The following is a 23237-nucleotide window of genomic DNA, read 5'->3' as shown; positions in this document are numbered from 1 at the left end:
TGGGTGGCGAGTGGGCTGGTTGGAGGGTTAGGCTGGAGGCCGAAGGATGGGAGTTGACGGGTGAGGGGCTGGAGTGGGCCGACGAAGGAGTAGGGGTGGGGATATAGTATTGGGTTGGGGATCGATGTGGGCCGTAGGGGAGTTGGGCTGTGGAGGAATGGGTGATGGGGTAGGAGGGTCTGGTGGATCGGTGGGTTGGATGGTAGGGGTAAGGTGAAAATATGGGTGCACAGGGTCATCTAGGAATTGGTAGGTTTGAGGTGTTTGTTTGTGTGATTTGGAAAAAGGAAAGATGGTTTCATCAAAGAGGACATGGCGATTTATGGTAATTTTTCGGGACTTGAGATCAAGACATTTATATCCTTTGTGATTTGATGGATAACCGAGAAACACACATGGGTAGGAACGGTAGGCGAGTTTGTAAATGGTCGTGTAAGGGATAAGAGGATATCGAATGCACCCGAACACGTGGAGGTGGTCGTAAGACGGTGTGCAGTGGTATAAGCGTTGGGTGGGGGGGTTGAATATGAATTTTGCTTGGGATGATATTTAAGAGGTAGGTTGCGGTTTCGAGAGCATGAGGCCAATAGATGGTTGGGGTTGAAGAGTGAGCCAAAATGGTACGCATTAGGTTATTGATGGTGCGTATTTTTCTTTCGGCTTTACCATTCTGTGAGGAGGTGTGAGGACAAGAAAAATGGAAGTGCATACCATGCATATTGCAAAAAGTATGAAATTGGTGGTTGGCATATTCCCATCCGTTGTCACATTGGATTTTTTTTATTATGGTGCCAAATTGTGTTTGAATAAAGGTATTAATTTTTGTGAACATGGCAAAACATCGGATTTGTGGGCTATTGGGTAGGTCCATAAAAAATTAGTGTAATCATCCAAGAATAATACATAATATCGATGACCCCCATTAGAAAGGATGGGGGATGTCCAAACATCACTATGAAAAAGATCAAATGGCTGAAAAGCACTTGTATTAGATGCAACAAAAGGAAGTCTAGTATGTTTTCCAAAAATCCAAGCAGTGCAAACGTTATTATTCAAAGAACCACACGAAATTGAATGAGAAGTTTTTAAAGTTTGTAAAATGGCTGGGCCTGGGTGGTCGAGCCTTTGATGCCAGATTTCTTGAGAGATAGCTGCATAAGTGGAAGCAGTGGTGAGATTGGTGATGTTGGACGAGCTGAGAGTGTAGAGATCCCCCGAGCTATTGCACCGTAGGATAGGTTTCTTGGTCTGTAGGTCCTTCACAGTAAAACCATATGGGTCAAATTCAATAGACAATTGATTATCAGTTGTAAAACGATGTACAAATATAAGGTTCTTAACTAGGTTAGGAGCATATAAAACATTATTGAGTTTAAAGGGTGGGAATGGTGGTGGAAAGGTTATGTTGCCTTGTCCGAGAACTGGAATGGTTGTGCCATTACCAACTATAATGTTGCGAATAATGCCAGAATTAAAAATAGATGAAAACTTATCAGATTGAGGAGACATTGTACCTGAAGCACCCGTGTCCATATTCCATGATGAATCGTTGTGGTGGAGAGCCAAGTTGTACAGTGCCTGAGCGATATCTGTTGGAGCATAGCCTGTAGTATATGACTGGGCCGCAGGTTGGTTGTTCGGTTTTGGGCCTAATATGCCCTGGGTCGAGGACTGTTGTTGTTGTTGGGCCGAATGGGAAGGGCTGGGGTTAGATGGGTATGGGCAAGGAGGAGTTGTCCACTGGGCCCAAGATGGTGAGGGCTATTGTGATGGATTTCCGGCCCATGGAGGAAACGGCCAGAAGTGTTGTGGGTAATGGTTGGTTTGGGGATACTGACCACGTTCGTAGGAGGAGCGACCGCGTCCACGGCCTCGGCCGCGTCCATGATCAGAGGAGTTATCAGACCGGTTGTGGTTTCGGGTGTCAGCATGAGCACAATTGGTTTGATCAGTGGTGGTGTGGAGGGCAGTTCCGGCAGTTTGAGCCGATAATTTAGCTTGGGTGTTTTTTCGTTCTTCAACTTGGCATAGGCGAGATCGGGTATTGTAAAAATTTGGGAGGGGCTGAGTCTGCTGAATAATAAGAGAGATGCTCTCATGTTGATCAGTTAACCCGGTGAGAATCTGTTGGACAAGTTGGTTTTTCAGAGATGGTGGACCGAGGCTAGTAAGTTGATCATGGAGGAGTTTCATGTGTTGACAATATTCGGCCATAGTTGGGAACAGTTCTAGGCGAGTGTTGAAGATTTTGTTTTGTATGGTGATGGTACGAGCAGCTTGGTTGTCAAGGAAAAGGTTTTTGAGTCGACACCATGCGTCGTAGGCGGTGGTGTTGGTGATCATTATGGCGTGCATGAGATCTTGAGAGATGGTACCATAGATCCATTGGAGAACAATGGAATCTATCCGTTCCCATGACTCAACATAGGGATGTTTGGTGACCGGTGTTTTATCCTTTTCCTTGTCTGATGAGTCTTTTTCAGTGGAGGAAGAGGTGGCGGTGACACGGGGTTGTAAGTGATCAAAGACATCGTAAGCTTTGCAGTGAAGGATGAACAACTCGGCCCATGTGTTGTAGTGTTCGGTTTGACTATCAAGGATCAAAGGGATGAAGTTTTTGGTGTTGTTTACGGTGACCACAGGATGAATAGGTGAAGAAGACATGGCCGGGTGATGAGAGAAGTAGGCCGGTCGGAACAGAAAACGGCGAGGAGGGGGGGTAGGGATTTAGGGTTTAGACTCTTGATACCATGAAGAATGTTATGGCTCAATTGACTTCCTGTCTCATTGGTATCTCAATATATATATATATATATATATATAAGATACAATCCCACAATTTAGGGAAGAGATAATTACAAAGTTAATGACATGATCTATCTATATTTACATAAAGTATATTCCATTACTGATGTTTCCTATGTGAATTGCCTAGTAATCAAATCCACAACATTATATTTTTCAGCTTAAGGTCAATATATATATATATATATATATATATATATATATGTATGTATTTTTTTTTAATATTTAAGATAACTACTGTTTAACTTGAAGCCATGAAGAGCAGGAAACTCCTCTTTCCAAAAACTTGCAGGAAATGCAAGACCCTTGACTGCAGACAACAATCAATAATACGATTTTGATCCGATAATAGTACATTACTATATATGCAAGAAAATTACCAGAATGATTTCCTTACACACTAAAAAAACGCTACTAATAAATTATCAACCGATTAGTACTTTTATATCCCCAACTTCGCCTCTCAGTTGGATAAATACGATTATGTTTACTCTACTGATCCTCCGAGAACATCGCCTTTGCTATTTCGAGGTCATATGATGCCAAGAATAACAAACCCACCCAAGATAATGATCAAGACACCCAAAATATTCACTAACATTGCTTTTGCAGATAATGTTGTTGGGTTGAAGAAATGTAGCTTTTTTCTAAAAGGCCAGTAGCACAAGCAAGCACATAAATGTAGGCTCCAAAGAAGAAATGCCTGGAGTGTGTGGACTTAAATTGTAATACAATAGAAACCTTGGTAAGTAAATTACAAAATTTTTGAAACTTGTAAGATATAACATTTTTTTTTCGGTAGAATTTCTTTTATATCATTCCACATGAAAAAGGGCAATTACAAAGCAATGGCAGGTAGTCGGGCAACAAGTTGCGCCGCCACCCCCTTTTGAATAGAAAAACCAATTCTACTAAATACAAAGTTTGAAACCTTTAGCGACGAAGAATTACTATTAACGACTTTTTGAACCCGATTCAAGAGTCGTACAGCGTCAGGAGCGAGACCACCAAAGGTATCAAACGCAAACGGGACAAACACATGTTGATTCTCCCGGCAAGCTTTGTCATGTTTTGCCACTTTGCTCGCCTCTGCCTTGAGCACCGCTTGCCCTACGACAAAGCCCTTGTCCTTGAGTCCGACAAGGGGGGAGACTCCAGTTAGATCTACACAAGCGTGTTTCCCCCCTTCCCATCCAAACACAAGGATGTCCGCCGGGCGTAAAGTGGACCTCCCCTCTAAGGGTTCAGTAAGGAAATTTACTGGAGCCCCTTTTTGGCAGAGATCCCGGCCCGCTTAAGAACATCACATAACACATCTCTCACCCAATCATGCCGATATTTAAACCCTGGTAGCTCTTTACAGTGGATCGCGTGCTCGCCGAAAGAATCCAAACACGCTTTGCGGCATACCGGACATGGCTCGTCAACTGGGAACAAAGGAATCATCAGTCGGTATCTAAGGATAGCACGGTATTCCACAGCCGACATGTGTTGCCCCAATCCTTCAATTGGTGTGACAGACATAAAATCTTGAGCATGTGGGGCACGTAGACATTCAAACACAGCTCTTTGCCGAGGGGATAAAACAAACTTCTCTTCAAACCTCTTGATAATTTCTCCATATAAGGCATTCGCCAGAATTTTCTGGGATTTAGGAGGGGCGGTGTCTTTAATGTAGAAACCGCCAATATCAAGGTCGGGAAGAGAACTATGCAAAAGGTCCAACGCACTCTTGTAATCGGAGTCTAAAACATCCCCACCACATTCTCGGAGTATGTGGTCTTGTAAACCCCAAGATTGGGCCCTTGAATCCACGAAAGCATATGAAGAGGCATCCTCGGCCGTACAAATCCCTAAGCCTCCGAACCGGGTCGGGAGAGAAGCCAACCTCCACTGGAGATCACCAAAAAAGGCACCCCCACAAACAACAATATCCTCTAATGCTCTCCGGAGGCCTTCATCAAAAACAGAGACAGCTCCCCTGACCAAAGAAGGTTGACACGTTCGAAGACCAAACAACAATTTAGCAACACTCATACAAGAACGAAGTAAGAGGAGCTCGCTCTGAGGGTCCCGTAGGCGTTTAAGGCACCTCATCAGCTCGACTGCACAGTTCGCTCTTTTAAGAGCCATACCACTAATAAACTCTGCATCACGACTAACGGCACCCCCCAGGAGTTTCACACCCAGCATCGGCCTCCCAATCCCCTGAGGGAATAAGCCCTCCTGAACCTTTACACCATTGCAGGTTGGCCAAAAAACTTCAGTTTTCTTTATATTAAGTTGAAGCCCTAAGGAAGGACCCTCAGCTCTGATGATATCTAAAGCATTAACCACTTAGGTGGCATCTCCAATAAGCGTTCCGTCATCTAGGTACCAGGCGTGAAATAGAAGTTTGCAGCGATCCCTTATTCGGTGAACAAGGGGGTGTAGAACAAGGGCAAAAAGGAGGGGCCCCAAGGGATCCCCCTGCTGAACGCCAGTAGAAGACCAAATATACTCATCCCCCAAATATAATCTAGCTGGTTGACCATATAAAAAATCGACCCACGTAGAAATAGAAGGACACCTTTTCCTGACCTCGTACAGTAGGGCTGTCCTATCAACCAAATTAAAAGCGTTCGAAAAATCAACAGTAAGCATAGCAAGAGACCCATCTAGGTGGTTCTCATTAAGGAACCTGTTCGCACTATGAAGAACGGCCTCTGCCCCACACGGAATCCCTACCCCAAACTGGAAATCGCCAAGGTATTTGGCCATCTCCTTCCCAACACCTTTCATAGCCACCTTGGAGATCACCCTCCTCCAAATCGACCCAACAGCGATAGGCCTAATCCCATTATCCGGCTTGAGAAGAGGTGTAAGAGGAGCAGAAGCAACAAACTCCGCCAGACTCCTCGGGCACCTCCCCCCCAAGCACAAATTAACCATAGCTGAAGTAGCCCTAAGCAGGCTATCAGCAATCATAGACCCCTCCCCACAAAAAGCATCTAAAAGATGTTGGGCCCTTAAGCCGTCTCTCCCGCACGACGTACCTTTGGGAAAAGATTTAATACACCCGAGCACACAATCGGACTCCACCACAAGAGGAGGCTCAGAAGGCAAGGAGGCAGGCATGGAAGGAGGGGGCATACATGGGTGCTAAAGATAATGCTTGATTTTAGTAAGTAAAAATGTGTTCAAAGCATTCCAATTAATGCTTGATTTTAGTAAGTAGCTAAGACTAATAATCTCTTTAGAGACGAGAAAATTGAAACCATACAAAAGACTTATATACACTTTTAATATTTGTTCAAATTTATAAATAATTATTAATTATTAATGCTAGATTTTAGCAAGTAGCTAAGACTTATATACGCTCTTAATATTTGTTCAAACGTAAAAATAATTATGTTAATAAAATAAAAAAGTATTATTAAACTAGATATTTTTAAGGCTTTGTTGTTTTAACGTTTAAATTATATGTTTTATTTTAACAACTTATTCACTTTTTTGTTTTATTTATACTGTTTTCGTGAATAATTTTTATTATGATTATTCTTATTAACACTACTAAAATTTAATTATCTTAATATATTTATCATTATTGCATACCATAATCTAGGGATTAAATAGAAAATATAAGTAAAACTATATAATGTGGTTATTAATATTATCACATTTTTATTTTCGAGTTGTAGGGAGTGTTGGTACTGTACTTTTTATAGCTTTTTATTTCTTTTTATGTGGGTTTTGTTATCGTTTCGACTTAGTTATTTTTTATACAATAAGGTTTTACGTAATACGTGCATGTGTTTCAACGTTTTTACGTCTATTTTTTATTTACTTTAGTGATCCCGTCGCAACGTAAGGGGGTCCTAAAAACTCGTTAAAAAATAACAGAAGTATTATGTTAAGCAGATGTAGAAAAATCCATTTTATCCTTGGTGCTAAAACAACCATAATAAAAGAAGTAAAAATAAATAAAAACACCAGCCAACCTCTATGGGCGACTTGCATCCCATACCTACGATCTGGCCACATCTCCATTTGTCCATCTCGATCTATGCAGCCTTCACACAGTCATGCAACCACGTCTAACGATCGATCCGCCTCTCCCTCTCAGCAATCGGTCCCAATCGGCAACTGTTTGATATGAGGTGATCAAAAGTTGCTGAATTTTTGGGACCGGTCACATAGAAATTACATAGAAATTATAGAATTTAACAACGATGGTGGGTTTCTTCCTCAACGTCGACACATGTTTTCTTGGCAACCGACGCAATCACTACCGCCATTCTCTCTTCTATTCGCCTCTCTCGAGCTTTAGGCGATTGTAACACACGTTTTCTAATAGGTGACCTATAAGTGGTCACATGACTACTTTTGTGCCTATGGTTTTTAAGTGTAACGCAATTTGTTAAATGGATATGTTTGTGTACATGATCACTTTTCATGAACAAAATCTTTTGGCTTTATATTTTGCCAATAGTGATGATTTTTGACTTACCAACAAAACAAATTTATAGCACACCTTAACGATAATACATTTAAATAAAAGTGGGTACGTACAATGCTAGTAATCACAAATCCAAGCTAGTAATCACAAATACAAACAGGCGGTAGATGACTAAATCATAATCATCCTTATTGTAGGCGGTAGATGATTAAATCATAATCATCCTTATTTATAGTTTATTCTTCGGGAGTGCATAATATAAGGTTAATTAGTCGGTGCAGCAACGGTACAAGATATACTTCTCCATTGACTTTCCACAGTCAGCGCAAATCACTATCTCCGGTACACTCCCAGTTCCTGGCAAGATTACACGGTTGCAATGATGCGGTGGCTTGTTAGCCTCAATTTGGTCGTTTAACGCCGACAACAAATCTTTTCCTGCTTTTCCCTTCCACTGGCCATAAGTGTTCAAACATTTTAAAACTGTATCACCATCGACTCTATTCATCCAATCATTTGACCCACGACTTATCACAGCCCAACCTTTACCACTTCCGTCATAAGTAAGCATCACATTGATCTCTTTTAAAAGCTGATCATCTATAAGAGATTTCGCACTTTGTAACTTGGAGTGGAACATGTTCTCTAATCGAACCCAAAAGGCCCTTATCCGAGCCAAGTCGAGTAGCACGTCGCCGTGTTTCTGGATGATATCATTGTTTATTGTAATTATTTTATTCCCGGGGTTGCTTTTCCCGACATATAACATCTCGAGCTCGATTCCAGCTTGTTTAACAAACACTTGTACCGCTGTCCTAAATCTCAGAATCCAGTTGATGTCATCCCCTCCATACAAACAAATGTACTTCCCTTTAGCAATCTGTCATGCAACAAAATTGTCACCCATGAGTCATCACGCATTGGTCTAGTGGTATATTGCTTGTATTGTATCCTTACAAGTCATTATGTAATATTTAGGTGTAAAAAGTAATGGTTTAACAAAACAAAACAAAACAAAACAAAACAAAATTGTCAGAAAGTAAGAAAATGAAATATAGGTTATAGTTAGACGTACCCAATCGGAAATCTTTGGCTCTATGCAATGGACATCAACGAGCAACTCGACCCTCCAAGTTTTCTGATCACGCCATAGAGCTTCTTCCTTCTGGCTAGTGAAGGGAAAAGCCCCACTTCCCCAAAGCGACAACATGTGTAGCGCGTTGGTGTTGACGATGCTCCCCTGAGGATCCATCACCACGAGCAACGGTTTGCAGTTAAAGTGCCACTTCTCCTTGATGTACTTGATCACTGCTGGACGAAGTAACGAGGGATGAAACAATGAATACCATGGCATGTTGTTTCTTATCCCCTCAAACTTGTTTTTCTTGTCTTCGGTCAAATCGGGCACCACCGGGAGCCAAACCACCTCGTATTGATTCTCAGGTTTTGTTGGGTTTTGCTTTGCCTCCTTGTATATCTTTTCAAGAATCAAAAGCCCTTCCGAAGGTAAGTAAAGGTCGGATATGAGTAGCAACACGGTCTTCTTCTTTAATATCTCGATGCTCACCTAATTACACATAATCATACATGTAAGAACTTGTATTCGTTAACTTATGTTTATTCTAGCCATCATATATGCTTTCTATACATTTGAGTCATTAAAAATGATCTTTTTATTTGTATGTGTTCCATAACCAAGTTTTTGTACCCTTTTGGTATTCATTAAAGTACATTACAACGAGTCAAAAGGATCAAAGATCCTTTTTAATGATGAACATATTAAAAAAATATTAGCTTTGACGAAATAGAGGTAAATAAACAATGATCACGCACCCGAATTTTTGTAGAACTCTCGTATAATGGTGTTTGATCTTCCTTCAAGGAAATCAAATGTTGGAGTGGCTTGATGTTATCATGATGTGTAGCGTTCATGATGTCAATAAGCTCTTGGTATTCTTGTATAAGCTTAATCTCCCCTGTGTATAATTAAAGTTTTAAATTAATGATTATTTTGTGTATGCATATTCATTGATTAAGTAATCATTCTTGTTCTTACTAATACGTCGTTTGCATTCCTCTAACTGTTCCTTCAGGTAAACACGAATACTTTTGATCTTAATAGTCAAACTCGATAGCTCCAAAGCTTCCGTGCTTGCTGTGAAATGCCTATTATGCATCATATACGTTTGTAACAATGTAAGTGATCCGAGATGCTAAAAGTTAAATGGGTCGAACAAGCCAACAAGTTAAACATCAACTACCATGTATTATAATGCTTATAACGTAAATTCAACATAATTATATTAGCTTATTAGTTTAGTTATATAGTTTTTGTAATCATTAAAAATACGAAATGATAACATACTCGTCAACCATTCCAATGAGAGTAGTAAGCACGGATGCACAAGCCACAATGCTTCTAATGATCCAATAAACCGCTACTCTGGTTCTTGGAACCTGAAGGTTTATGCATAGTGGGTTAGTATAGTTAACTGGATTGGGCTTGTATTGTGTCTAATTAAGTTGTTTTGGGTCGAATTATGTAATGGGTCAAGGGGTTTCGGCTGGGCATAGACTAGGGGCTTTAGGCCCGAATGTGATAGTATATAAGAAAACCTTTAATGTTGTTTGAAGGTTGATCAGTTATTCGATAGCAAGGAGCCAGCCGATACCCAGTTTCTTTCTTGTATCAGACATCAATCGGTGTATGCAAGTTAAGTGTTTTGGTTATTATTTGTTTGTGGTTTGTTTATATTGATTCGTCTTGTGTTTGGATTCCGGACAAACATAAGATTCGTGGTTGATATCATTGAAAGATCCTCTATGGGACTTACAATTGGTATCAGAGCCTTCAGAACATGTTTCTAGGCTCGGTTAGATATCAAACATTCAAGTTTTTTGGTATTTTTGGGTTGGTGTTCTTCGTATTTTCGTGTTTTTCTTGAATCACCTATTGATTGGATTCCGCACAATCAATAGGTTGTTTGATATCATTGAAAGATCCGTTTTCAGGACTTACAATGGTCATGAATAGTGCATTAAGGCTAATATAGCGTTCTGATAACTTCTGGAGTTCGATGATAATATGAGTGACCTCAAGTGTGGTCTGGACGAGGTTAGTGACATCGTCAAACCATGGTTTGTGAGATTCATATTGCCCTAAAATATTAGGTACTTGCTTGAGGAGACCCAACGAATTCGCGAGTGGATTGATCTTGTGAAGCTGAGCGACCAACCAAAACTCTCCATAATTCACCGCAAAAGCCGCTAAAGTAATAGCAGCTTTTGCATCCCACCCGTAGTTGGAAAGCGTTTTTAAAATCCCAATGGCAGTTGCATCTTTATCTCCCCCTCCAGTACACTTGCAAGAAATCTACAATTTATTTTAAATGTTAAATAAACCACTAAACTCATATAAAAAAGAGAAAAATATGAACATAGTCGTCGACTAAAACCACTTTCATATTTGGCCACCTCATGCGTCTTTGGAGTGAAGTATCATGCATGGGATGCGTCTAGAAGTGCACATGATTTATGCGTCTGGAAGTGCACGTGGTCCTAGACGCGTCAAGCACCGGTCCACCACCTTCACTCTCCACCGTGCACCATGGCTCCACCTCCCCTCCTTTTTCAGCCAAACCTTACCTCCGCTCCAGCACCTTCATTCTCCACCATGGACCACCTTCTCACCATCCCTACAATCTTCGTATATCTTCAGTTTTCCGAAACACCCAAAAAAAATAAAAAGAGAAGAATACTGAGTTGTGTTGTTGTTCGTTGAATCTTAGAGAGGAGACAAAGAAGGTGACGGTTGAAAGCTATTTGAAATTTAGGGATTTGGTTTGAGTTTGTGAGAGAGACAGAGAGACGACAGCTGGATTTCTTTCAAATCTTAGGGTTTGTGTTGTGTCGTGTTGCAGGGCTTACAGTGGGCCCACTTGGACCGCACGGGTGCATTTTTATTTATATTGGGTGTTTGATAAGTCTGCATCTTAACGCATCCCGCGTATGATGCGCAGCTCCAAGGATGTGGGAGGTGACCAAATTTGAATTCTTTTTTGAACAGCCAACGGAATCAATCCCGATCGAGCACTCTCGGGGTACCCACGGGACAAACGGAGTACTCCGAGCCCACCACCAATTCCGGGGAAAACCTGGTAAGCCACCCGCCCGTAGGCACGCCAGTGAAATTACCGGTAAAACCCGTTTGGTTCAAGGATCCAATCCAGGTTTCCCTGGATCTTCTATCATTGCCCATCAGTGCCTCACTCTGCACCAAGTGAGAGTTGAACCTGCATCTCTCAAGATAAATACAAGTCCTCCACCACTTGATCTAGAGATCTTAGGCGGCCAAATTTGAAAGTGATTTTGTTCAATGACCATTTTTTTTTGTAATTTTCCCTTAAAAACACTTAAAAGACTAGAGCTTCGCTATTACCTCGCATGCAACCTTATTGATTTTGGGCGCCAAAACTTCAAACATCTCACTAGAATCGTAATTAAACACACTCTCCGTTGTCGTGGTTTTTTTAGCTTGAGGGCCCTATAATTAAGAATCGGTGATCAAAATTCATTATTTCTCTATAAATCACAGTTAATACTAAAATAATCTAATATACGTGATTACTTACCTCTGGATAGGCTATATTCATGATGTCCTTGATGATTTGGAGAAGCGGTAGGACATCAATATTGGTTCCATGATCTGGAGAGTGGGTGGTGATTATCGTTTTCTTCATGGCATCATCATCAGAGGAAGGAAACACGTTTTTGTCCACTCTCGCAGATAGAGTGGACAAAGAGGATTTTAAGTTCTTAGCCATTATAGAGAATTGTAAGTTTTTAGAACAAAGGATGTTTGAGTTGTGACATAACAAGAACCGGAAGATGTTATATATACATGTTTGGGATAAAGAGGGAATGAATCATGTGACTTACGTGTACACCTAATTAATGCAATCTTGTCTTTGATTTTTTTTTTTAAATTTTAAATGGTAAATTTCATAACAAAACTTACATCAGCTCAAACGTGCGCCGGTACTTCCATAAAAAATAATTCGACCTATGTTTAAACTACAGAAAACCAAAAGGTCTAATGTTAACAATTATACCTTCAATCTTCACCTCCTTACACTTAAACATCACTTTGTTCCTCACCTTCCATAAGTACCAACAAGCCACAATGATAATCCCTTAAAACGCGATCTTTTTTTATGAGCATAAACTCACATGAAGATAGGACTTCATAAGATCACGAAACGAGAATGCATAGATGGGAGCCACTTTGCAACATCTAGCAACCAAATTCCACACCACAGCCGCGGCCTCACACGGTCACACCCAATAAATAAATGCTCCACCATTTCGTCATCCGAAACACAAAAAGTGTACCTTGTAGAATCTATTTGAATATTTCTTCTTTTTAGCGTGTCTAACATCGGTTACTTACTGATTCATCTCCACCCTTCACGTAAAGATGTTACATTTGTTCGGCACCCACTTCGCCCATCTCATCACATAGTTGTTACTTAAATTCATATCTCCATATAAGAGGGCTTTAACAGAAGCGACCGAGAAAACATTTTTGAATTTGATCTTTAAATTTCCCCCATTTCTGCAATTTATTTAACCTTATTATTATTATTATTATTATTATTATTATTATTATTATTATTGTTATTGTTATTATTAGTTTAATGCACAACATACTCTAAAATAGTGGCGTGTGGTCATATTTTGTTGACCCCGCTCACTTTGGTAATAAAATATAAATCTTGGTAGTCCAATCCTGTAATAAATCTCTCCTAATAAACATTAATACCGTTAAATTATAACTCAGTAAAAAAAAATAATGCCACAAGTGTACAACGCATCTATTGGAGGGATGCCCTTAAGGCCCCTTTACAAGCCCTTAGCGTTGTGAGGTTTTGTCCTTAGATGCCCTTAGCATCTAAGCCCTTCCACAAGGGCCTAGTTTTTCTTGGTTTTTGCATGTGGGTGGGCCTAAAGTAAAAGCAAAAAATGTTTTATTTATATATTGTGTGTAGTGGGTAGGTAATGAGGTGAAAATTAAGAAGAGTAAGAATATTTGTAGGGTTGAAGACATCTAAGGATTTTTAAGGATATGATGTGGCAGCGAAGGGTGCCTAAGAACGCATGTAGCATTGGAGATAGTCTAATTTAATTCAATACAGTTGTTACAATACCATTAATTATATATGTGTGTGTGTGTGAATTATACGAAAAATCCCATGCGAGTTACAAAAAACTCTGAAAAGCTAATCGATAGACATCATGTTGCCACGTGTTACAATTTTTCGTTGCAAATTTTACCGACACCTGCAATATTTTCTGGCACTGAAACACTTATTGTAACAGTGGAGAGAGGAGAGAGAATATATTAGATTATCTATAACTCACCTGTAACACTTTTATATTTTTTATAACAATTTTCTAGATTATATAAAGTATATGGATTTCAGAACTTATAGTTTACGAAGTTTTTATTTTGTAACACGCCTAAAAAACATGTTACATTTATTACAACTGGATTTTTAACATTGCAGCTATCACACTTTTTTAGGTCAAATGAGAGAGAAGAGAGGGAAGAGAAAAGTGTAAAGTTGTTACACTTTTTGTCAGACTCTAACATTCTATAAAAAGTAACTTTTTATACCTTTTTAATATCAACCATTAATCACATGAGATTGATGGTGGAGATTAAGTTTTCTAGGTTTCTTTAACTAAGGTGTGTGTCTTGTGTTGTGTTTTGGATGATAAGACTTTGATTATCGAATGACTAGCATTAGTGTGTTTTATGTTGATTATCATGTTGTGTTTTATATTCATAGTTCTGTGATGGTGTGTTTGAAAAGTTTTCATGGACTGTTAGGTTTTCCTATTGTGTTTTAGTGATCTTCACTCTGTTATTTGTGAGTTTTGAGTGTGTTTTATGGCTGAAATTGTGGTATTTTATTACGTTGTACACTTTGTAGGAAAAATGGACTTTGTAGCCGAGCCCAACTATATATATATATATATATATATATATATGGGATTGTTCAAATGAAAACCACTTTTAACGTGAAAACTAACTATAAAACACAAAAAAAAATTCAATTTTTTTTTATTAAAAATCGCTAGTTTTTGTATATAAAAAAACCCTTTTTCAAAAAAAAAAAAAAGAGTTTTTGTATATAAAAAAACCCTTTTTCAAAAAAAAAAAAAAAAAAAAATTGTAGTGCACATGTGTAATAATTCACATGTGTAGTACACATACTCATGTGTACTATTAGACATGTGCCTACAATTTTTTTTTTTGAAAAAAAGTTTTTTTTATATACCTATAATAGCGAAAATTGGTATACTAAAAAAATTTGGTATGTTTTTTATGCTTTTTTAGTTAGTTTTCGATTTTTCGCGATAACTAGTGGTTTTCATTTGAACCTTCCCCTATATATAGGGTCAGGATTTAGAGAAAACGGTGGAAAGTGTGAGAGAACGGTGATAACGCTTATGAATCGTCTAATCGAAACAATCTATGGACTAGATTGGCGCGGTGGCGCTTTCGTAAATAACATCAATTTTATTACGTGCACGCGCTTCATTAAGGATAAAAAAGTCTTTTGACTTCTCCACACAAAACGTCATCTCATGAAATAAAACGCCAAACAAAAATCACACACCATTCTAACTAAAAATGCCATTAGATATAAAACGCCAAACTTAATTATAATAAAATCCCGCCTAAAAAACCACCAAAAAAATCCTATATATACAACATCTCAGGTCTTCAATTAAAAACACACACAAAACCCCAAACGCCATATTTCATATATATCATTCGTCTTAGAAACGCCAAAAAACCCAAACATCAAATATCTTCTAAACCAAAACGACTATTTGAAATTCAGTTTGATTGTCTGTAAGCTTTCGCTCAATGTAATGGACAAAATCCTTAAGTAAGGATATTGTCCATTTCATTGAGTAAAATCTTATTGACTTTATCCTCAACTTCCATCCAATTTATAACGCCAAAATATAAAAAAAACATTATTGAGGTTTGTTTGTCAATAAAGTTTGGCTGTATAGGATGGACAACATTGTTAGACATCTTTCTTAACTGAGGATTAACAATGTTCTCCATCACCATACAACAAAACATTATTGATTTTAGCATGATCAAATTTAGAGTTTTAAGGTGGTTTATTAGTGGCGTTCTTTTTCTCAGTAAAACGCAAAAAAAAGTTAAAAAATCAAACATTGTTCATTGGAAATTCAAGTGTGCGAGGTGATCAAATTCATTGGCTGAAAGGGTGTATGATGTGTGCGAGGTGTTATATATATTAAGTATATATTATAAGCCTTTTTTACACTTTTTTGCCAAGTTTTAAATTTATAAAACACGATATTTACTAACACTAAACACACATATGTGCAAGTGCACCCATCGTGGACGTAGTATAGTGTTGGTAAGATACCGAGGTCGTCCAAGGACACAAGAGCTTTTAGTACCGGTTTATCCTCAACATCTAATCAAATCAAAATGTTAGAAAAAAAGATTTTTAAACTAAGAAAATAAAACTAACTAAAATGCTGAAAAATAAAATAAAAGTAAAAACAAATAGACAAGATGAATCACTTGGATCCGACTCGTGTGTTAGTGTAACCTTTGATTATTTTCGCACTTTTGCACTTGTTTAAGAGATTATCTTAGTTATTGTAGTAGGCCCCTCTTTTGAAGGTGACGTTACCCTCAACCCAGTAGTTTGAGTCAGCAAGGATACAATCCTAAAGGGTCGGATTATTGAAAGATAATTAATTAAGTTATTAATGCATAATGTGGTTGACCCCTCTTTTGAAGGTGACGTTACCCTCAGCTAAGTAGTCTGATTCAGCAGGGATACCGTCCTAAGTAGCTGGGTTAAAGTTTTAATAGTAGTTTAACTTATGAGGGGGTCAAAGAGTTTGGCCCCCGCCATCCAATACCTTTGGGTATTGAAGGAGGTCCTACTAAATTTGACCCAGGTCCTTTGCAGGATCTATACACTGAACAATGGCAAGACTCTTACCAAACCGTTCCCTTAACCCCCGACCAGGTAGCCAACATACCTCCATATAGACCGTGGAGATATGAATGGTGAAAATCTTTTATTTTATATAGACAGTAAAATAATGCCAAGACACCACGGACAAACGATAAAGAAGAATCACCTTCAACATAAGAAACTAGTAATTAAAGTCATTAATACAAAACCAATTAAAAAGTGCAAAAGATTAAAAATAAAAAGTACTACACTAAACACTTGTCTTCACCAAGTGATGTAAGAGACTTAGGCAAACATGGCCTTTGATTGTCAAGAACTCTTACGATCAATCTTGGATCCCGAGATGACTCACACACTCTATGATGGACAATGGATGATGGTGGTGGATGATGGTGTTGTGATGGTGGTGGGTGGTGGATGAAGTGTGAGAGAGGTGGTGTGCCAAGGGATGAGTTGCAAGAGCTCCAAACACTCCTATTTATAGGCTGAACAGAAGCTCGGGCACAGCCCCGTGCCCGCTGGGCACGACCCCGTGTCCATCTGACACTCTCTCTCTTCATTAATTGTAATTCACAATTACAATAAATGCGCCTGCAGCAAGTTGACCACGCCCCCGTGTCCGCTGGGCACGGCCCCGTGGTGGGCAGTAGAAGCTTCTATAGGTTTGTCTTTTCTGCTGCTTCTTGGGCACGGCCCCGTGCTCGCTGAGCACGGGGCGTATTCAGTCTTCTGTCTTCTTTGTTTTGCTTGGGAAGTTGCTGTCGGGGGGTCGGCATATCACTTTTGTTCCTTTTCTTGTATTTATGTTAGATTTTGCTGTCTTTTTTGCTTCTTTTGTTATTTTGAGCTCATTTAATCCTGAAAATACAAAAGGAAGACAAAAGCACACTTTTTCCAACGTTAGTACTAAAAAGGGGTTAGTTTTAAGCCATTATTGATGTAAGTTATATGTTGCATTTTGTGCACATCAAATACCCCCACACTTGAATCTTTGCTTGTCCTCAAGCAAAACTCTTTATAATGTGGCTTTATTCACTCCCAAATGGAATGGGTAGAAGAGAAGGTTTTGGGCTTGTCATAAAGTGTCGGGATTTTCCAAGATTGTTTAGGTTTTATTTTTATTTATTTACAATCCTATTCGTCATGATTTATTAAAAACATTTCATAAGATAAATTATTTATTAGGGCATAACATACCTCTTTAAAATTCTATTTATATACAAGTTCACATGCCTCACGGGGGAATCACTCAACACTCGGCCGAAGGTGTATTTTTAGTGAATCACTCGAGAGCGGCATGGCACTTACTCCTACCATAAGCTTGCCAAGCAATCAATCCTCCTCCTTTTTAACTATAAACTTTTGTAAATATCAAGAGGACTTTCTTGGGTGAAGGGTTAGGCTTGGGCTAAAGGTGGGTGGTTGGGTTAGTGATTAGTAGAAAAGGGCGAAAGGCGTAAAAAGCGTCGGTTTTCGTAAAACATTTTGTTTTTGTGACTTTTTATTTTAATGAAGTATTTATTCAAACAAGCCTTTGTTTGAGGAGCTTTGTTTGTTTATTTCCAACTTCATCATCATATTTTTTTTTGAAGTCACACGAAAACCGGGCTTTATTACTAAAATAAAAGGTTAAAATGAAAAAAGGGTTTTGGTGGGTAAAAGGGTTTTGGGTTAAGAAATGAAAAGGTTTAGGCTCAAAGGGGTTAACTAGGGGGAATTTTTGGGTAGGTGGTAAAAAAATGAAAATAATGGTGTTGAAAGAAAAAGGGTTAGTCCTAATGCCTCCATCATTTACTTACTTGGGTTTAAGTTGGTAAGGACCGGGAATGCATTGTCGTGGCAAGTTCTAGAGTTGTAAGAACTAAGCGGCTATTCACACAAGAAACGAAAAATGAGCATTTAGTGTAAAGACATATATTTGTATGCTCGATAAAGGCTCAAAACTCACTTTTGTGGGAATGGGTTTTTATGTGATCAAGTATATATAATCAAATTTTAACTAAGCTTGTCATGCCGTTTCATAATTTTCTTATGTTGGTTCTTTTTATCGCGACGCTATCGGTTGTAAACTTGTAAAAATATAACCTTGTTAGAACTTGAATTCCCAACTTAAACTTAGACAAGTAAAAAAAAAATTGAAAATTTTCGAAAAAAAAATTGGGGTGATTAGCGGTTCCAATAGAGTTTTGTGTAAGGCTTGTTATTAGGACTTGCAAGATTCAAGGTTTTAGCATCCCCCCACACTTAAATTACACATTGTCCTCAATGTGTCCCAAAAATAAGTTTTTAGGTTGATTGAATGTGTAATAGGGTGTTAAAAAACAAGATTTTATGTTACTGGTATTCTGGACACGGCCCCGTGGTGACCGGGCACGACCCCGTGTTCAGGTACCAGTAACAAAAATTAAAGAAAAGAAACAGAAGCCTGGACACGGGGGCGTGTTCATCGAACGTGGCCCGTGTCCAGTTACCTGAACTGGGCAATTTTCTGCAGGATGCGCAGCACGGGGCCGTGTTGGCTGGACACGGCCCGTGCTGAGCTCACTGTAATGAAGAAATTTTTTGTCGGATAAACCTGTTGTTGTGCATGGGGCTATGTTTCTCGTTTCCCTTGTTATCCTTGACCATCCCGAGTGTGTTTTATTTCTGCAAATTAAAACTAAAAGATTAAACTAAACTAAGGATAGTTCCGCGGAATGCCTCCGTGGTGCGCCACGTTTATAAGGGTCCTTGGCTAGACCCAAGGTGAGGTTATATGTTTTCCGAGCGGGATGTTTTGCATCCCATGTTGCACCGTCGGAAAGCATCATCCAAACTCGAATCAATAACCTTCATGTAGTTGACCGGGTCATCGTCCTCTATTCTCTTCTCAACCCCAAACTTCACTTCCTTATCCCCATATTTTAGAGTGAGTGTTCCGTCATTCATGTCTACCACTGCTTGTGCGGTGGCTAGAAATGGTCTCCCTAATATGAGGGGGACTTCAGTGTCTTCTTCCATATCAAGTATGACAAAGTCGGCCGGGTAGACGAAATTGTCGACCTTGACCAGTAGATTTTCAGCGACACCTTGCGGGAATTTGACGGATCGATCAACAAGTTGTATACTCATCTTGGTAGGACTCGTTTTTCCCAGGCCGAGTCGTTTGAACATTGATGCGGGCATGAGGTTAATGCTAGCCCCAAGGTCGGCTAGTGCAATACGAACGAGGGAATCCCCGATCGAGCAAGGAATTGTGAAGCTTCCGGGATCAATTTTATTTTGGGGAAGCTTGTTGAGTACGAGGGCGGAGCATTCTTCGCCTAGGTTAACTAATTGCAATGATTCTATTTTCCTTTTATGAGTGAGGAAGTCCCTCATGAATTTTGAGTATTTAGGCATTTGGGTTAGGACTTCTATGAAAGGAATATTAACATGCAATTGTTTTAGTAGACTTTCGAATTTTGCGAATTGCTCATTGGTCTTTTGACGAATTAACCTACCGGGGTACGGAACCGGAAGAGCCTTGGTGGGCTCTTGAAATGGAGAAGCCTTATCTTGTTGGGGCGGTGTTGTGCTTTACTCGGTTGGTGGCGGCGGAGCTTCCACGGGACCCACGGTACGGTTTCTTAATGTTATGAGATGAACTTGAGATTTTGGGTTTGTTTTGGTATTACTCGGTAACGCGCCTTGTGGTCTCTCGAAAAAATTTTGGGCTAGTTGATTTAATTGTTTTTCAATGTTTTGTATACTAGCTTGTTGATTTCTAAAATTCGATTCCAATTGTTGAAATTTATCCTAGTTTTTCTTTTCAGTGTCGGAGATGAGGCGAGATACGGTATCTTCGAGCCTCTCTCGTCCACCTTGTTGTTGAGGGAAACTTTGTGACTCATTTCTTGGTTGTTGAAAGTTTGTTCGTTGGTTTGGGTTTTGTTGGTTACTACTATTGCCGGGTTCCCTACAACCAAGGTTAGGGTGGTTACGCCATCCTTGGTTGTAGGTACCCGTTGGAGGACCCGACGGCCTAGGTCTATTATCAATGTAGTTTACCGTTTCTAGTTGATCATCTATTTCTTTCATACAACTCCAATTCTAATGTGGCCCACCACACCCTTCACAGGCCATAACCGAGACCGTTTTTGCCATTTCTAATTTCTTAATTTTTGAAGAAAGGGCCTCGATTTGGGGCTTGTAAAGAAGTGCTTTCATCAACCTTATGGGCGCCCGGGGCAATAGATTTATTACCTCAGGGAGTGTGCCACCGAAAATTGTTTTGAGCAATTTCCTCAATTTGATTGTATATTTCATGTGGGCGGCGATTACCTAAAAGTCCCCCGGAGCTAGAGTCAAGTGTTTGTCTTGTGTGTGGCAACAACCCATTATAGAAAGTGGATACTTGTTGCCATATCGCAAGACCGTGATGAGGACACTTTCGCAATAGCTCCTTGAACCTTTCCCAAGTTTCATATAAGGATTCCCCGTCCTCTTGTGAATATGAATTAATTTCAGTCATTAATTTAGCCGTTTTAGCGGGAGGGAAATACTTATATAGAAATTTTTGGGCTAGTTCATCCCAGGTGTTTACCGATGCAACTGGGAGGGCGTTAAGCCAAGCTTTTGCTCGGTCTTTTAGTGAAAAAGGAAACATTCGGAGGCGGATGGCGTCATTTTGATGCTCCATTGATCCGAAAGGTATCACATATTTCTAAGAAATTAGTAATATGTAAATGGGGATCCTCGTCCGCAAGCCCATGGAAGGTTGCAGAGTTTTGAAGCATTTGTATCAAATGTGGCCGAAGTTCGAAGTTATTAGCGTCGACATTCGGTGCATTGATAGCAGCGCCGAGATTACCCACGGTGGGTTGTAGGTAATCCATGAGGGTACGTTGGTCCGCCATGGGAAGTGGGTCCCCCGAAACTTTCTCTTGGTTTTTAGCTTTAAGTCTTTTTCTGAGAAAATGTTCGGGTTCTTCTAGAGGTTCTTTTATGTCTTTATTAGAACTGGAGCTCATACACTACGTAGAAAGTTCAGATGTGGCGTTTGGTTCCAAGTCCTGCAATAAAAACAGAAAAGAACGTTGGTCAGAAAGTTCACCACGGCCCCGTGCTCAATGAACACGGCCCGTGGTCGGAGATACAGCGATTGTTTTCCGGATCCCTGTTACTGGAAAGTTGGACACGGCCCCGTGTTGCACCGACACGGCCCCGTGCTCAGCCCTCTATAACTCGTAAAATAAAAACTGCCAGTGATACGTGATACTTGCTGGGCACGGCCCGTGTCCAACCAGCACGGCCCGTGCTGAGCTCTGCAGAAGCTGAAAAATTTAAGAAAATCCTAAAAAAAATAAAAAGAAAATAAAAAATGATTAGGCCGATGATTCCTAACTTTCTTAAAATCCTTGTGTCCCCGGCAAGGCGCCAAAAATTTGATTTGTGCGAGGTGTTATATATATTAAGTATATATTTTAAGCCCTTTTTACACTTTTTTTGCCAAGTTTTAAATTTATAAAATACGATATTTACTAACACTAAACACACATATGGGCAAGTGCACCTATCGTAGACGTAGTATAGTGTTGGTAAGATACCGAGGTCGTCTAAGGACACAAGAGCTTTTAGTACCAGTTTATCCTCAACGTCTAATCAAATCAAAATGTTAGAAAAAAGATTTTTAAACTAAGAAAATAAAACTAACTAAAATGCTGAAAAATAAAATAAAAGTAAAAACAGATAGACAAGATGAATCACTTGGATCCGACTCGTGTGTTAGTGTAACCTTTGATTATTTTCGCACTTTTTGCACTTGTTTAAGAGATTATCTTAGTTATTGTAGTAGGCCCCTCTTTTGAAGGTGACGTTACCCTCAACCCAGTAGTTTGAGTCAGCAAGGATACAATCCTAAAGGGTCGGATTATTGAAAGATAATTAATTAAGTTATTAATGCATAATGTGGTAGGCCCCTCTTTTGAAGGTGACGTTACCCTCAGCTAAGTAGTCCGAGTCAGCAGGGATACAGTCCTAAGTAGCTGGGTTAAAGTTTTTAATAGTAGTTTAACTTATGAGGGGGTCAAAGAGTTTGGACCCCCGCCATCCAATACCTTTGGGTATTGAAGGAGGTCCTACTAAATTTGACCCAGGTCCTTTGCATGATTTATACACTGAACAATGGCAATACTCTTACCAAACCGTTCCCTTAACCCCCGACCAGGTAGCCAACATACCTCCATATAGACCGTGGAGATATGAATGGTGAAAATCTTTTATTTTATATAGACAGTAAAATAATGCCAAGACACCACGAACAAACGATAAGGAAGAATCACCTTCAACATAAGAAACTAGTAATTAAAGTCATTAATACAAAACCAATTAAAAAGTACAAAAGATTAAAAATAAAAATTACTACACTAAACACTTGTCTTCACCAAGTGATGTAAGAGACTTAGGCAAACATGACCTTTGATTGTCAAGAACTCTTACGATCAATCTTGGATCCTGAGACGACTCACACACTCTATGATGGACAATGGATGATGATGGTGGATGATGTTGTTGTGATGGTGGTGGGTGGTGGATGAAGTGTGAGAGAGGTGGTGTGCCAAGGGATGAGTTGCAAGAGCTCCAAACACTCCTATTTATAGGCTGAACAGAAGCTCGGGCACGGCCCCGTGTCCATCTGACACTCTCTCTCTTCATTAATTGTAATTCGCAATTACAATAAATGCGCCTGCAGCAAGTTGACCACGCCCCCGTGTCCGCTGGGCACGGCCCCGTGGTGGGCAGTAGAAGCTTCTATAGGTTTGTCTATTCTGCTGCTTCTTGGGCACGGCCCCGTGCCCGCTGAGCACGGGGCGTGTTCAGTTTTCTGTCTTCTTTGTTTTGCTTGGGAAGATGCTGTCGGGGGGTCGGCATATCACTTTTGTTCCTTTTCTTGTATTTATGTTAGATTTTGCTGTCTTTTTGCTTCT

General features: G+C 39.6%; 2 protein-coding genes and 1 non-coding gene across 3 annotated transcripts; 1 reads left to right on the top strand and 2 right to left on the bottom strand.

Moving 5' to 3' along the window:
* Nucleotides 1-1761: 1761 nt before the first annotated feature.
* LOC110925439 lies at nt 1762-2664 on the bottom strand. The gene has a single exon (XM_022169394.1). It carries the CDS (start codon nt 2662-2664, stop codon nt 1762-1764), a length of 903 nt encoding a protein of 300 aa, XP_022025086.1.
* A 4626-nt stretch (nt 2665-7290) lies between these two features.
* Nucleotides 7291-12098, bottom strand: LOC110921770 (protein SIEVE ELEMENT OCCLUSION A). The gene is made up of 8 exons (XM_022166118.2): nt 11875-12098; nt 11682-11786; nt 10263-10616; nt 9609-9700; nt 9300-9409; nt 9077-9219; nt 8319-8810; nt 7291-8123 (listed from the first exon to the last, which is right to left on the bottom strand). The coding sequence occupies exons 1-8, from the start codon at nt 12064-12066 to the stop codon at nt 7512-7514; spliced, it is 2100 nt and encodes a 699-aa protein (XP_022021810.1). The 5' UTR covers nt 12067-12098; the 3' UTR covers nt 7291-7511.
* Nucleotides 12099-20681: 8583 nt separating this feature from the next.
* LOC118489446 lies at nt 20682-20788 on the top strand. Its single transcript, XR_004887466.1, has one exon. It is a non-coding gene; the product is annotated as a small nucleolar RNA R71 (small nucleolar RNA).
* The last annotated feature ends 2449 nt before the right edge of the window (nt 20789-23237 follow it).

Source organism: Helianthus annuus, chromosome 17 (assembly GCF_002127325.2).
Source record: "Helianthus annuus cultivar XRQ/B chromosome 17, HanXRQr2.0-SUNRISE, whole genome shotgun sequence".
Classification (NCBI taxonomy): Eukaryota; Viridiplantae; Streptophyta; class Magnoliopsida; order Asterales; family Asteraceae; genus Helianthus; species Helianthus annuus.
This window is presented reverse-complemented; position numbering and strand designations above follow the sequence as displayed.

Excerpts from the sequence above, each read along its gene's own strand:
- LOC110925439 (XM_022169394.1), bottom strand. The coding sequence starts at position 2,664 with ATGTCTTCTTCACCTATTCATCCTGTGGTCACCGTAAACAACACCAAA.
- LOC110921770 (XM_022166118.2), bottom strand. The coding sequence starts at position 12,066 with ATGGCTAAGAACTTAAAATCCTCTTTGTCCACTCTATCTGCGAGAGTG. Across the intron at positions 8,811-9,076 it reads AGAGTTCTACAAAAATTCGG|GTGAGCATCGAGATATTAAA; the intron begins GTGCGTGATCAT and ends ATGTGTAATTAG. Across the intron at positions 8,124-8,318 it reads AGCCAAAGATTTCCGATTGG|ATTGCTAAAGGGAAGTACAT; the intron begins GTACGTCTAACT and ends GTTGCATGACAG.